The sequence below is a fragment of the Pagrus major genome, chromosome 19, assembly GCF_040436345.1.
Source record: "Pagrus major chromosome 19, Pma_NU_1.0".
Taxonomy (NCBI): domain Eukaryota; kingdom Metazoa; phylum Chordata; class Actinopteri; order Spariformes; family Sparidae; genus Pagrus; species Pagrus major.
The window spans coordinates 15981601-15998067 of NC_133233.1; the positions used below are offsets into that span (position 1 = coordinate 15981601).

At 44.5% G+C, this 16467-nt stretch overlaps 1 protein-coding gene across 1 annotated transcript in view; it reads right to left on the minus strand.

Moving 5' to 3' along the window:
• Positions 1-793: 793 nt before the first annotated feature.
• Positions 794-16467, minus strand: part of LOC141014726 (potassium voltage-gated channel subfamily B member 2-like) — an 85682-nt gene continuing 70008 nt past the window's right edge. The window contains exon 2 of the mRNA XM_073488628.1: positions 794-2761. Coding sequence (XP_073344729.1) covers positions 794-2761 — 1968 coding nt within the window. The remainder of the gene's footprint in view (positions 2762-16467) is intronic.

The window sequence follows — 16467 nt, forward strand, 5'->3', positions numbered from 1 at the left end:
TTGGCAACTACAGATGTATTTAGAGGGATCAAGGTGTTTTTGTCCTTCTTGCCCACCGTCATTTATTCGAAAGACTGAATACCGGATGCTCAACTGAAAGTTCAACAGTCGTTATGAAAACCAAAAGCAATAATGTCAACGTTACGGTTTCATACAACAGTTTTCACACGAAAAAACATTACAGGGTCATCATGGGAACACTTTGCATTTCCACAAAAGGTAATGATATGTTTTTTTTAATAGGTCGCTACGATGCAACGCCCAGTCTGAGGGCTCTTAAATTATCCCCCCACCCCCTCCCCTTTCACATTACAAATACTTGTACCTTCAGTGACAGTTTTCCTTTGCCATCCTGTGCATTGTCATTGCCTTAGTTGTCCTCTATTTACAGTGGAGCGCTTTCAGCAAACTAAGCACCGTAAAATATCTGTCTGTTTTTTTAAATGCATGCTTTTTACAGATAAGTCCCTCTGTGCATTTCCTTCTTTTGCTAGAAAAAGGAGACTGTCATTATGTACATCAGGAGGACCAAAGTGTCTACATTAGTTGATGAATTCCCTCAAGAGCCTTCTCTTTTGAGCCCACTGTTTGTCCCCAAAGTCGCTCTCGAATCTGCACGAAGCACTGCAGTTTCTTTTTCAGCAACACACAACAACACAAGTAAAAGGGACTTGTCATGCCATGCAAAAATATCTGTCACTACAACAGCACCCTTGTCTTTTCCCTTCCCGTCTCCCGCACATCGGGTTGAGGTTGCAGTGGGTCTATTGTCCCTCAGGAGCTTCTCTCACAGTCACATGCTGGTTTCACAGGTCGGAGACAGGCTGCCGTCCCCGGGTATCAGGTGGATATCTGATGTAAACATGTGGTTCTCTACTTTGTGTCCACTTTGGTTGCTGTCAGCCTTGACCTCCCCACCTGCCCCAACCACATCTTGGGTGCAATTTTGTGCTGCTGTCTTGGGCGACAAGGGCGCCACTGCAGCGCCCGCCACCTCCATCAGATGCTTCTCCTCATGGTTCTCTACGGACTGATCTTCATCGCCGGGTGGTGTGTCTACCACCAACCTCTTACAGGTCTCCTCCTCTGTGACTGGGAGCAGCTCCTCTGAACTGGGGATGAGTGGTGACATCTCTCCCTCAGGGGACTCGTCTTCCAGGATGCTGGAGCTGATGTCTCCAGGAGAGGTAGTGCTTGGCGGTGTTAGCGGGCCTTCAGCAGAGGTTTTGGTGAAGTTGACCTTCAACCCCTTGATTTTAAGAGGGTTATTCCCTCTTTGAGCGCTCTGGAGGTTCTCCACAGCGCTGTTAAAGCTCTCCCCTTCTTCTATGCGAAGCTCTGATCCGTCACCTGGGTTGACGGATTCATAGAAGCCATCTTTGAGAGGGGCGCCAGTTAAGCTGTCACAGCTGACCCTCCGTTGCCTAAGATCCAGATACGGTGGTGCCCTGGGGTGTTTGATTTCATAGGGCACAGCTTCTTCCTCATCTGAGTCATGTTCTCTACAGTCTGCTGAGCAGCTTGCAAAGTTATCAGGTGAGGAGGGTTGCACCTCCTTCATCTCAAGCTCTACTTCCTCTTTTAATGTGAATTCAGGGCTGTGAGATTTCTTGGGTGAGGCAGGGCCGGTCATGGTTGTGCTCAGAGTGCTCATGGAGCTTGTAGTGTTGAGGTTAGTGAAGGACTGGGACTTGGTCATCTGGTTGTACATCTCCTCCAGTTTCTGCACATTGAGGTGCTGCGGGGTCCTGTTTGTTCGCTGGGGACTTCCAGTGGTGGTGATGGTTATCCGATGAGGAGTACTTTCCAACAGAGACTCTGGGTTTCTTTTATCTGGCGACTTCAGGTTTGTCTCGGAGCTGGCGTGCCTGGTAGAGCCCCAGCGGCCAGGTGACAGGTGGTTGTCCAGGGAGGTTTTGTCGTCTCCTTTCTCTACCACCACGTCCATCAGTTCCATACTGCGGGCAAAGGCATCTTTTAGGTTCATTGACACAATGCTGCCGTTTCTCTTGGCTCTCTCCAGTGCCTCCCTCCTCTTGATGGCCTTCTCCTGCCTCTTCTGCTCCTTGTAGAACTCAGAGAAGTTGTTGACAATAATAGGAATGGGTAGGGCAATGACTAGCACTCCTGCAATGCAGCAGAGCCCACCCACGATCTTTCCAAGTAAAGTCTGCGGGTAAATGTCACCATAGCCCACGGTAGTCATTGTGATAGTAGCCCACCAGAATGAGGCAGGGATACTGGTGAATTTGGTGGCATCTTCATCTTTCTCAGCAAAGAAGACCAAGCTGGAAAATATCATGATGCCCATGGCAAGAAATAAAATAAGCAGCCCCAGTTCGTTGTAGCTCCGTCTCAAGGTAAACCCTAGAGACTGGAGCCCTGTGGAGTGCCGGGCCAACTTCAGGATCCTCAATATTCTCATGATCCTGAATATCTGCACCACGCGGCGCACGTTCTGGAACTGCAGCACGCTCTTGTTGGACTCAGTTAGGAAGATGGTGACATAATAGGGCAGGATGGCCAGCAAGTCAATGACATTCAGCGGGCCCTTGAAGAACTTCCACTTGTTAGGAGAGGAGAGGAAGCGAAGGAGGTACTCCATGGTGAACCAGGCGATACACACAGCCTCCACATGAGCCAGCTGGGGGTTGTCGCTGGCCTGGCCGAACTCGTCTACGACCTGGAGCTCTGGTAAGGTGTTGAGGGACAGAGCGATGGTGGAGAGGACGATGAACAGGATAGAGATGATGGCTAGAATCTGAAAAGAGAGCACAGGAGGGAATGAAAGATTAGTGAGATTCTAAGAAATTTGTTGTCTTTGCACACACTACAAATGCATGAGCCATGAAACGCTCAGTTAATCTATCTCTTTGTCTCTGTCAATCAACGTATTATGGCTCACTTGTTTTGACAGATATGGGATACGCTGTGAATAATCATAGGCATCTGATTTGAGTTAGAGTCAGGAAAACATGCATGATTAAAGGGCTGAGTATAAGTGATATGAGTCTAATGGAGTGTCTGTCTTTGCTTAAAAGGCCCTAGGGGTGTGTTCTTGAATGAAAATGAGCCACCCTTACGCATATTCAATATATATAAAGCACATCACAGCGTTGTTTATGAGGACAAAGGAAGGTAGCATGGTAATGTAAAATGACAAACGAAGGCACAAAATGAGCGATTCAATCTTTGAGTGAATGAGTCATCGCAGGATGGATTGTTATATGAGGAGAAACTTTAAATAAAGTAAAATAACTAGGTCGGATTTCTATTTTGGAAACAGAGAAGCGTGTTTGTGTGTGTGTGTGTGTGTGTGTGTGTGTGGGATCTACAATAGATAAAAGGACAAAGGGATTTTGGCTCCACCTGTTGGCAACAATATAAAACTCCCTCTATCTGTCTGAAAATATGATGTACTGCTTTCAACAATAAAAGAAAAGTTGCTGCAAACAAGTTTTTGAAAACTTATGTTGAAAATATAATGCTTTGATACAGCTCCCTGTGCTTTCTGCTCAGTCAGGGAGTAGGTAAGAACATCCTGCATAATCCCATGAGGTCACGCGCAGCATGAGGCAGTGTTTCAACTACAGCTCTTTACCTTGATCAGGGTTTATTGACCTCAGTAGATTAAATCTTGCCTTTTCTGACTGAGGTTTGGTGTATGTGAAATGACAGTGTGAGCAGTATGGTCAGGGTTAGGGTTAGGGTTAGGACATCATCCGTCCCTCTTCCCTTTCTTCTATAGTACCTCTCCATATTCTATCCAAGCCTCTTGTCTTTCACCAGAGCCACAGATGTTACTCCTTTCAATGCTGCTGGGATTAGCTGATGTCCTTTTTCCACAGCTCAACTCTGCTCAGCGTCTCAACCCACACAGGTGAAAAGTCTCTGTCCTACACTCTACAGTACTGCAGCATAACCTCAGCAATCTACTAAAATCCAGTGCATGAAAAATTTGCATTCCTTTGTGTGAAGTCCTCTATGACCGGAGCAATATAAAACCTATTAAAACCTAATGAACAAAGATTGAAGAGTCTCAGTCAAGATAGGAAAAACAAGGCACAGGGAATACTAATCACAAACCGCAAGTAAGTTGCAGAACACACTGATTATCTTACATAAATTTGCACAGTGCAGTCTGGTGACAGCCACTTCATCTCCTGTGAGACTTGCGTATTTTAGCAAATATCACGTATTAGCGACTATCATGCAGGGTTGTTTGAGTTCAAGGATTCTGCAGAAATTTTCAGGGGACAGCCGTTTCTATGATCTATCCATTAGCCTCTAGCTTGCAGTGACACACTAGATAAAGGGGCTAAAGGCTAGTGACACTGCCTGAAATTGAAAAATGTTTTAAAAGAAGGAAATTCCTTTTTGGTAAGAAAGAGGGGACAAGGGGGTGTCATGGTTCAGCAGACGAGTGTTATCGCTAATTGAATGCTGGTGCTGATAAGGTTAAACCTGTTAGCAGCTAAGTGAGGCACCTGGCCCTGGCTTGGCACAGAGCTGAAAAGACGCAGATTGGTTCTGAACCCCAGAACTTTTTGGCAAGCTCACTGGAGGCTCAACCACTGGTGCCAAGCCACTCGATCAGAAGACCTTTGCTTGTGTCCTGTTGCTGAACACCTTGGCACCAAGTCAGCTCCAGAGGTAGAGGACTAGATGATGGCATGCGATAGTGATTTTGAGTTTATAGGCTTACTGGCGTTCGCCTTTGTGGATTCATTTTTCAGATACAGTAGAAGAATATAATAATAGATTTATGAAAATACAAGCAAAAGGTTGCTCATTCTTCAGAGGTCAACTGTTCTTTCGCAGAGGAGACAGTTAATCTCTTACTGTTGCACACTTCGGAGCAAGTGAGCCCTTATAAAACTGCACTGTGAACAGCTGAATGACTCGTGGGCATGCACACAAACACTCTCAGAGACACAGAGAGAAAGTGATTAATGTTTTCCCTGACCCACACCCATGCAAGCTCACCTTCCTACACACCCATGCACCCCTCCCTCACGGACAGCAGCAAATGGCATTTGAGCGTGAGGATGAGCAATCCTGCGGTGGCTTGCATTAACCTACTGTAATTGAGTGGGAGTAGTTAAGAAGATCAATTACTTGGACTCAGTCTTCTTTGCCCCTGATTTGCATGTGCGATGGCATTAAGGATAGCATCAAATGCCGCGAGCGCTGGATTAAAAGAACGGAAATGAGCGCGGCCAGGCCAGTTGACCTGGAAGTGACCCAGTGGAAGAAAGCCACAAGAGGCAGGAAATGAAACAAGAAGTGGACACTTTCAAATCTTAAAGAGGCAAAGAGATTGGGATTAAAATGTCACTAGTATCCTGATAATTTAATAAAGGAATCAATTGTACCATCCTAAATACAGACCTCGACTACTGTCTGAGAGCAACAAAATAATTGCTTTTGTCCTTAAGAGCTAAAACAAAAAGCAATTTAAAAGAAATATGCTGTTTCTAAGTAAAACTGGCAGCTAAATTAAATGCAACCAAATGGAAGCTGTCATAAGTCAGACATGATATTCAAAAAATTAAAGGGGCACTGTGTAGTTTTGGAGAATAAATTCAAACTCAGAATTTTAATATTTACAATATTAATGAGGTAATAATACAAACTCATATTTATTTTTTCCATAAATGAATAAACAAGCGGTTCTCAGAGGAAAATAAGGTCCCCAGAACACTGTTTGAAGCTAGAAGGGTGGAAGGGTCCGCCAAATATAAACAAAGTAAAACAGTATGAAACTGTGTTGTCCTTTAAGGTCAGTTTGTTTGTTCAGTTTATTCAGTCATGAAAAATGAAATTATTTATTTAGTTTGTTAGTCGCTGAAGATCTTTCTCTTCTGGTTTGAATTTCCTCCCCAAAACTATGTAGTGCACCTTAAAAAGGTTCTCACACTCTTCACTTGGTCTTCATCTTTCCCTCTCCCTGTTCCTGTGACCTTATGATGCCACAGCCAGGTCATGGTCAGGCCTGATTGGCTTAGACGGGAGGGTAATGTCCTCAGATGATTAGGTGATGTGTGTGACGTGCTTCAGTTCCCTGTGGCTATTTTGGCTCTTTTACCACCTCCACTGAGTCTGCTGCAAAGACTGCTTAGCATGACTGTGCAAGGGGAGAACGGCTTCACTTTGAGGTTTACAATGAGATGAAAGACAGATGGAGGGAGAGAATCATTGGACGTCACATGACTTTTATTTTTGTACAATACTCTGAGGATTTCCCCCCCGGGATACTTTGGTCCTTTACTCCTGAGCACATTATAAAACACATCATGAAAAAGTAAATCACTTGATGAATGTCCTTGCAAAAACAAAAACCAGCTGGCTCAACTCCTCAAGGGACAGCTTAAAATATAATGCCAGCGACAGTGTAGGAGGCAGTTTTAGGAGAATATCTTTTGTGCGTCAAGGGAGTGAATGTGCTTTAGCAACAGACGCAGCACAATCTGAATTCCACAGCTCCTTTAAGGTGGTATTAGATCTGCTGGGAGCGGGACAAGTGAAGTCAATCCACAAAGGAACCACTGAGTTAGGAGCTCTCTGGAGCCTCTCTTCTGAGCCACTCTCGATTTCCATTTTCAGCCACCTGTCATCTCCACCACTACTCTTGTAATTGCTAGAATCACCTTTCCCCATCCGCTTTCAGCTCCCACAGGAAGCAGTCAATAGGTTCACTAACTCCTCTCTTAATGTCCTGTCATTGGTGACAGCCCTGTGGTCGCACCCCACTTCACCTCCTCTGCCTGCTTCCCCATCATTCCTTACTTTGAGGGAGGAAAGGCGCTGCTGGGAAGAAAAATAACCTGCACCACACCAGTGGCCCATCTGCCAGCTTTGGGGGGTGGGCTATTGATTGTGTACACATCACATTATGGACACTGAGCCAGGTCCAGCGAGCCCCTATTGATCTCCTTGCTCAGAGCTCTTACGGACCATGATCCACCTCTGAGGTCCCCACTAACCCTCCCTCCCTCTACCTGTGTCATCAATTTGCACTGGACAAATTGAGCCATTCCTCAGGTATGATAATTTTTTGCTGCGGAATCAATCTGGGTGATTATGGCTATGGTAATGGGGATTGATCCCAGGACTTGTGTGTTATTTCATCTTCTCGGACTGTATCTCTTCCAGTGACGTCGCTGTCAAAGCATGGGCGAGTGTTGGGTGTCAGGTAGCTATGCAGCAGACATACTCTGCTCATTTTCAGGTTCATACATTATATTAGGTTACTAGTAGATCAGGTTTACAAGCTTAATGTTACACACACTAGTTTTCTCATACTGTCCAGTGTTGCAGCACTGTATTGCCTCTCTGTCTGAAACGCTCTGTTTTAGCTCCAGTCTCTTTAAGGCCCCGACTCCCGAATACCCAGGCTGCTCTTATCAGTCCGCTCATATATGCCTGAGCCAGCACCGCTAACAACAACAGAGTAGCTTCGCTAAATTAATATTTACGTGCCAAACTAGCCGCTTGGCATAAATTATGTAAATATGTGACATGGTGACTTAGTGTGATGTCACAAAGTCACGAGGCGTTTCAGGAGCAGTGTTTTCCATGGGAGAGAGGAGCTTCTGTTGGTGCAGACTTTGACATTTTTAACTTTCAAAAATATTTTACATGCAGAACCTATATAACACACAGGCGAGGAAAAAACAAAAAAGCATAATAGGGCTCCTTTAAGACAAAGCATAATTTGTTAAATTAATGAATTACCCTGCTAAGTTCACATGTTCTGGTGGGCAATTTCTCTTCATTAATCAGACCAATGGCTCCATATGCTTAGGAGGATGCAAATGGCAAGATTTGAGTCCTGAATGTGCACAAATTCGGTTAGCGAGCCATTACCAGCTATTAATGATGGCACTGAGCAAATATGGCATTGTTAAGGAACCTGGCACACATACTTAAAGAGAGATTTATTAGGCATGGATAGTGAGGGTTATGACTTAAATACATGCACCCTTAGAGAGATTCAACATTAATCAACAAAAGAGGAGAGACATTTTCCCTCCCACTCTGTCAGGATTCTGCTGGGTAAGTGCCTTTTCCATGGCGAGTTTCCAGCGAGCTCACACAGAGAGAGAAAAAGCAGAGGGGGGGGGGTGTGATATTTGGTGGCCGTCCACTGTTTTGTCCCACAGCTCCTCCAAGGTTCAGAGAGATTTGGAGGAATGCCACAGTCATTACGATTTGGACAAACTCGAGTGAATTCCTTAAAAACTGGCAGGGTGTGCGCGCAACTGAAATATGTCCCAATATTTTCTTTATTACAACTTTGCAACAAAATCAGATAAAAGAGACCACTTCAGTGTCCATCTGACGAACTATTTTTGGCAGCCCCAGTGGGAGTTGAGCGCATACTAATGAAGGCTTATTATTTCATGAAAAACTATTGAGCTGTTCATATATCTTTGACAGCTCTCAGTGCAGTCAATAATTGCAGTGGATATAACCCATTTGTCTTGCCATAACGCAGTATCACCACACTGTGTCACTTACAATTTAATTTGTCATCAGTCAGCTCAACTATATTATGTGTCCCTCTGTGCTTGGCAACCTTTATGAGGAATATTGGCATAATGTGATTAAAGTCACAATTTCAGGGTCAGGTCTCATTGAGGTGCTTTACAATCAGCCCAAGAGACAAACATTGCATACAAATGATTTGTCTTTGTTGGGGTTTGTTTGAAAGCACAGAGCCTTTGGTAAATCACCCATAATACCCCTCTGACACTGGACAAATTAATCACTAACACCCACAAACATCTGACTTTGGTCTTCGGTGTAAAAGGGTACAATCTGCATTCACTCCTGGGTAAAATTACAATGCAGTGGTCATTGGTATTTAACGGCTACAGCTCCAATTGGTATTGATAGAAACATAACAACCAGGTGTACGAGCTAATTTTCACCAAAGTCCTTTCAGGAAAGTCTTTCCATTTGGCAGCCATTTTGGCAATGCCCCTGGACAGGTTTCTTCCTTCGAAAAGGAGACCAGGCCCCTATCGAAATAAATTGGGCAGAATATGTGCCATACAAAAAGGTTTTCAAGTCAAAATATTTCCAGTGGTGTGTCTCCTCTCTTATAATGTCTCTATTTTCACCCCTTTTCCGGTGCAATAGTATGATCGGTGTTACAGTTTCTGACACTGAAAATTCAAAAGGTTTTTCTTCAGTCTCTGTTTCAAGCATTGCATATATGCCCTAATTTTGGTCCAAATCTGATTCCCCTTTCATGTTCTCCTTGCTGAAGACATGCAGCAGCAGGGGTCCTAAAGGATTTAGCCAACACTACATGCTGAGGGTGTGAGGTTCCCGCAGCAGCACAACAAATTGGTCGAGTGGGCTGACAGCATTTGAGAGGAATCAATAATCCATTTCTCATCAGTTTACAGGCCACCCGCACCTTTTGCCTCTAGAGTGCTTGAGTTAATTTTAAGCAACAATGTTACAGGGGAGAAAGTAAAGGACGACCAATAAATAAATAAATTCATCTACATTATTCAGGAGAGTCCTTCCACCATCCACACATTTTTCGCCTGTAGTGGTTCCCTTCATGGTTTCTGGACTAAGTTTCCTTTGAACTCTTCACCAAACTTCACCGTATCCCGTTTTCGTACCATTCTTGTAAACACATTGTTCGTGTGCTTTTCACTCTGCCCCTCGAAGCCCTTTCACTCCCTTTCCAGGCTTTTTTTCTTTTTTTATACCAGACTGATATTTGTTTCTTTGTCTCTTTCTTTTTTTGTTGTACAACCAGGGAGCAAAGTGGGCTTGTATGAAATATTTATAGAAAGCATTCGTCCGTCGGGCCAGTAGTGGCACAAACACGCCTTCACAGAACAGGCAACACAGCCGCGTGTGTCAGCATGTGGCGCTCTATTACAGCTCAGATGGGCTTAGGGTTGAGTGATGCAACCATGATTAGCAGATTGAAATATCATAGGCTACATATCAGCAAACACATTGTGCTGACATTTCCCCCTTTGGTGTTGTGAAATTCTGTGAAATGTGCCAGTGTGTGAGAAGAATCTGACTTCTTTTGTGATGCTGCAGTCATGTTGTGGTGGTGTGGAGGAGACAGTTTGTTGTTTTCAGGCGCTGGTAGCGCCGGCTACCTGCAACTCTGAGACAAAAGACGAATTTTCCAAACTTTCCCAAACTAGTCCCGTGGGACTAAACTAAATACGAGTCGGAAGTTGAAAAGTTCAGCAAAATCAATGCATTGCACAGCCTGTCCAGCTTTGCTATCTGCCCTGTCAAATAAACACAAACTCCAGCAGAAGTAAAGGTTGGCAGCCATCTTCTATCTCTACTGTTCTCGACCAGTGACAAAGCACATTATAAAGCAATGGGCCTTTGATTTCACACAGAAGTAAATGACATGTCGGTTTTGTCAGCTGGAATGACCACTGTTGCTAGCAGGTTTTATTACCTGGAATTAGCTAGCATTTGCTCAACAGCTGACTCAATTTAAGACCAGAGTGCTAAAAGGTACGTGTATGACAATAGGTTGCTAAAAGAGGCTAAAACAACATGTCCCACGCAAAGCATCTTCTCCAGTTGATGATCCATGTGGAAGTATCAAGAGCAGCACTCTTCTTCTAGCTAGTTAGCCCTACAGTAACCTGTTAGAAGCAAACATGCTAATAAAACATTTGCTATGTTGCTATTTAGAAGTATGACTAAATCTGTGTTTTAATGTAGGCTAACGCTCTCAGGTGACACGTTTGGTCCAAAACCAAATAAAGAGCAGGACAAACCTGACAGCTAACGTTACACTCTGCTAGCCTAATAGTAGCATGTTATTTGGATGTTCCAGTCCTAAAATGAAGATTTTAGTTTATAAGCTAAGTAGCTTGACATGCTAACATCTGGGGCAAGGTAAAATTAAACATTTATAAGCGAGTTGCCACACAACAAACTCACAGTCACACCTGCAACACCAGTAGGCTACTTCAAATGCTAAGCTTGACATGCCAGAAAGGCCATTTTTGGCCTCAACCTTGAGAGAAATTCCGCAACTCTCCTTCTCAATCAACTATATTGACGAAATTATTTAAAGCCCTGATAGGATCCTTGAGCCATCCGCTTACTGAAATAGATACCTAATGCTTGGTCCATCCTACTGTACTATATCCTGTAACATAGCCCTCTCACTCTGGTATCAGATTTCTACACCCACTGTAGTCTTCAGGAGAGATATGATTGCAGTTTAACAATACCTCATCAGTGTATTAAAAAAAGATTTCCCACTGTGAGCCGACGCTATTTCTGTGGACGACTCAGCAGTTTTGCGAATTAAGCGATGGATTGTGGAAGTGGTTCCTGCTGAGACCAAGCCTCCCAGGAAGGGCAGTGGGGAAAGTCATGCACACTGCGCCACAAAGCATTAAATACAAAGAATAAACTGAGATTTAGGACGATGTCTTGATTAGTCTTAGTGAGGTCATCACTTTTAGCTCCTGTCACTTCTGGCCAACTTCTAATCGCGCCAATCTTTGTCCCTCTCTTTATCTGGCTCCCTCGCTGTCCGTCCTCTGTAATCTGTCCATCACTATTACCCTCTTTGCCACCTTGCAGCCAATCACGGCCCCGTGACTTTCACAACAGAAATGTCAGGAGAAAAAACAAAAAAGACACGGAGAGAACGCAGTCGCAGGGGAGAGCAGGCTGTATTAAGCTGCAAAATAACTAAGATATGGGAGCAAAAATCATTTATGAAATAAAACTAATTTATAAGCTTAAAAACCTGCAGTAATAAACAACAGACAGCACTCCTAGCGGGAGAGAATCCAATAAAACTAATTCTTCTAGCAGTAAAATATGTAAGAACTTGCCTGGAGCTATGAGACAGTCAGAGCTAGAGGTTTGCTTGTGCCTTTGTCTTCTGTTAACATTTCTCTGTTGCTGTGTAATTGCTTCAGCCATGTCTTACAGTGACAATAAATCTTTCTGATGATGGTCAAGATATATACATTTACATTAGGGGCCAATTTAAACAGTGTCCTTCCTTCATGTCCTTTCCTTGCCTGGAGAGACGGTGTCGGTCATGGAAAGAAGAACGTGTGCACATGCGTATGTTTCTGTGCGTGTGCCGCTGCATGGCGTGCATGTGTTTCTGGGTAGAACAAGCCTTTGGCCTTCATGGCGTGGCAACATTATTAACCTATGTGCCTCCGACTTCCCCCTGAGGAGAACAGCAGGCAGACCGTTACAGCGAGTACCCTCCGCACACACTGATGCACATGTACATGCACATGAGGGCGTATATATGAGCTAATTATACCTCTAAACACATGCTCATTATGTTATGTCTGCATGTGCGAAAGATGAAGCTTTAAAAAAGGAACAATGTCAAATGACAGCAACGTAATTGCAGCAGATAACTTTCTTACGTATCGGATAATTTGCGGCAGAGCAGCTCTGCGTTCCCGCTGGGGGAATGTGCCATCATGTGTGACAGAGAGAGAGCGCCAGAGAGGGCTACAGTGTAATTACCGCTAAGTGTGCTAGCCCTTGTGCCTGAGCAGTGATCGCTGTGTTAATCACCCGGCCAAGGCCCCCATAATCAACACTTCCTCGAGCCACAGACCAAAGGAAGGAAGGAGAAGCAAACACGCAGCCCTGCGACGGTGAATATTCATGACGCTCTGCAAATAACTCGCCGAGGCGCTCGCATTGCTCCGGCGCACGCCTGTACGTATGTAGATAAGAACACGGCAAGGATCTCTTACAAGCTCCCTGCTCCCCTCTACCCCTGGGTCTCCTGATAACATCATCCATCTGAGCTTGGAGGCAGAGGGAGGATGGAGGGTGGAGGGTGGAGGATGGAGGATGGGAAGGTGGGACAGCAGTGTTGAAAAAGTGTGTTTGCTCTCTTGTGTGGTGCTTTCCAGAAATTTACTTGGAATAAGAATTACTCTCCCGTCACCTCTCCTGGGCGCTTTTTTTTTCTTCTCTCTCCTTCACAGATAAGGCCGGGAAAACCTCGCAGGAAAAACTCTCCTCCCACACACACATGCACACACACACACACACAAAACACACCAATACATACAGCGCAAACGCTTGTACAAATCCCCCCCCCCACACCGCTACCTGTCTCTTGCTCTCTCACAATCCTTTTTCTCTCTTTCCAAAACACACACTGTCACATTCAGCTGCACTCAGCAGGCTCCTATAGCTCTCGGCACAACACCGGCACATTTAAAAAGAGAATTCCCCTCTCTCTCTCTCTCTCTCGCTGTCTCTCTCGCTCTATCCACCCCCTCCTCTCGTACCTCTATCTGTTATCCTCATGGAGAATGTCTTCCAGCACTACTCGAGCCGAGCTGAGAGCAGCTTTGTGACTTAAACATTGTTTTTCTCCCGTTATGCTTTACCATTCAGCCGAGTGATCCGCAGAAGCCCCTTTGAGCGGCGGAGTGACGGCGACAGATCTCTGGGGTAAAGAGAGGTGACGCGAGCCATCATGAATTCCAAACAATATGCGGTAACATCTGCAGTTACGAGAGTGAGCTGAACCCCCAAGCACTTGTTTCCTCCACTGGTCAGCTGTAGTGACCTTAGATACATTCAACGAAGAGTGCCTGCACCCACAAGAGGGAGCTCCTCATCTCTCTTGCTGAATTCAACTAGTGGAAATGTCTTTTTGTGACTTTGTTATTTGATTTTTTTTCCCATGGAGGTCAGATGGAGGTGGAGAGAGAACTCAAGCTGCCTGGGTTTTTGATGCGCAAAGGAGGAGTTGAGATAATCCCTCGGCTACTCCCTCTATCCTTCACGCAGAGAATGAAAAACAGACACTTTCTTTCTCTCTCTGTCTCCTTGTCTTTGTCTCATTTGGGATTGCAGGAAGACTAGTGGTCACTGAGGACCCGGCTAATCCTAATCAAGTATATAAAGCTCAACCCTGAGACTCCCCCCTTCATCTATATTCCCCACGACATCAGCATCCAGCATCTGCCCCGACACCTTCACAACACAACTGTTTGACTGCTGGCTTCAGACGTGTGCATTGTGTCAATCTCAATTGTACCTCTCACACAGTCTCTTTCAAGTTATGTGCTAGCGGTGCAAAACTCCCCATCGTGGCTTCGCGTGATTTATTGTTATTCAGCTTCACTTCCAAGGACGGACCTGTGCCTCCATCACTGTCTGTCTTTACCACAAAATCCACACACATATGCGCACACGCACACTCGTTCATGCTTTTCTCGCATTCGCTGGCTTCTATTTTGGAATATTTTTTCTGTCCTTCCTCTGGGAGGCTGGGGTGAATATGAGCCGAACTCTGTTTACAGAGAGAAACACACCAAACTGACAACACGGTTTCCTTTCTAATGAGATTCACCCTGATGATGTTGGCATGAATATATTCATGAGTGACACAGCGGAGAGAGGAGACGGGTACAAGAGCAACGAGCAAAAAAGAGGGAAACAACAGTTATGAGGACCAACAAACAAAACAAATTAAAGGTGCAATGTGCACTTTTGGGGAATGAATTTTAATCAGAAAAGAAAGATCTTCAATGACTGATCTTTTTGTTTTGCCAACTCAAACTCAATAAACAAACTCTCTTCATTTTCACAACTCAATACACTGAATGAACAAACTGACCTTAAAGGACAACACAATTTCATACCGTTTTACTTTACTATTTGGCGGGCCCTGCCACCTTTCTAGCTTCAAAGTGTTCTGGGGACCTTATTTTCCTCTGAGAACAGCTTGTTTATTCAGTTATGGAAAAGAAAAATATTTCTGAGTTTGTTTGTAAAAATTTCACCTCCAAAGCTACATAGTGCCCCTTTAAAAAAGACAAAAATACATGTGAATTTAGATTACAGAGCCTCTCTATATATCCCTCCTATTTTATACAAATTTCTTTTCAGTCCTCTTCATCCTAATTACCAAACAACACCTTCGCTGTCTGTCCTTGGGAAAGAGAGGAGCTTAGCAACTGTGGTGTCAGCAACATATTGACGCTCGTCTCCATAACCACAGAAACTTGTGAATGAAATCCCCGGTTCACATGTGTGAAAGGCAGCCGTCATCACTGCAAAAAATCCTGCATCACCCGGAGGACTTGGATATCTTATTTTGTCACTGAAGCTTGATAAAAACCCACTTGCACAAACGCACACTCCCGTTTTAATATCAGCTGAGTGATTTCTGCAATTATCTTCGCTGGGGCAACCCCTTCGGCGGAGCACCACATGCTGCTGCTCTCTTCCCTCGCAATGTGCCATGATGTTTACTTCAGTAATGACTCATGCCGGATCATACTCAGTGGTCGTCAGCAACAAAAGAATAGCCAACACGCTACAATAGAAATGTGACTTTGGAGGAGAAGGGGGGAAAAAAAAGCGGTATGAATGACTGAGCAATTGAGCTGAGTGCTGCTTCGCGGCAGAGGCAAGCAGGGAGCGCTGATAAGGGAGCTGTAATAACAGGCAGAATTTCACAGCCTTTGTTCCACGGCAAATGAGAGTGATGATCACCAGGCTTGGGAGCGGCACTGGGTGACTGTTTCCATGGAGTTAGAATGAGGTATGCCTGTGTGTGTGTGTGTGTGTGTGTGTGTGTGTGTGTGTGTGTGTGTGTGTGTACATCTGAGTGGGTGGCAGTATTGTGTGTAGGTTGGGGTGGAGACTGGGGTATTATTGATAGGTTGCCTGTCCTTGAGAAGGCCAGATTGGGACGCCCCCACTCTTCACGGGAGATTTCCTTTAATTAATCCGAATGAGGACACACTTGCACACATGCACACACAAAAAACGCACACACACTGATGACTGCATGCAGTTGTCACTGAGCAGTGAAGGAGAGGATGGAAGTGTAGGACTGTGTGTACGAATTTTACAGATGTTATTTCAAAAGTTGCATGATAAAATGCTAAAAAAAAGAGCCCCTTTCACACAAAGTTCCCAATAAATTACTGGGATAAGCTTTTAGGCACTGCTTCCTTATTCACAACTGCAGCTACATTCAGGAACATTTACGTCTTGCGCCTTTTCACACATGCCTCATGTAAATACTGTAAATATCCTTTTTCCTTAGTATAGTTTATTTAGTCTATTTTATTCTATCTTACTTGTTTTTTGTCTGAGTACTTAACCTGATGTGTACTCAACGTGCTGACTGACAAATAAAGTATTTTGAATTGAATTGAATTGAATGCCATGGAAATGCCGGACTAGATAGGGCAAATGACAGTCCAGCAGATGGTGGCCCTGCAACAACTCAACAGAAGAAGAAGAAGAAGAAGAAGAAGAAGAAGAAGAAGAAGAAGAAGAAGGGGCAAGGCCAGATATACCAAGCCCCAAGGAACCTAAAAAAGAAGGGTCATTACGTCACTGAATCTCGCTTTGGTGCAAGACTGTGGTGACGGCTGCATTGAAGTCTATGGGAGATGCATGGAGAAACACGCTCAAACATAG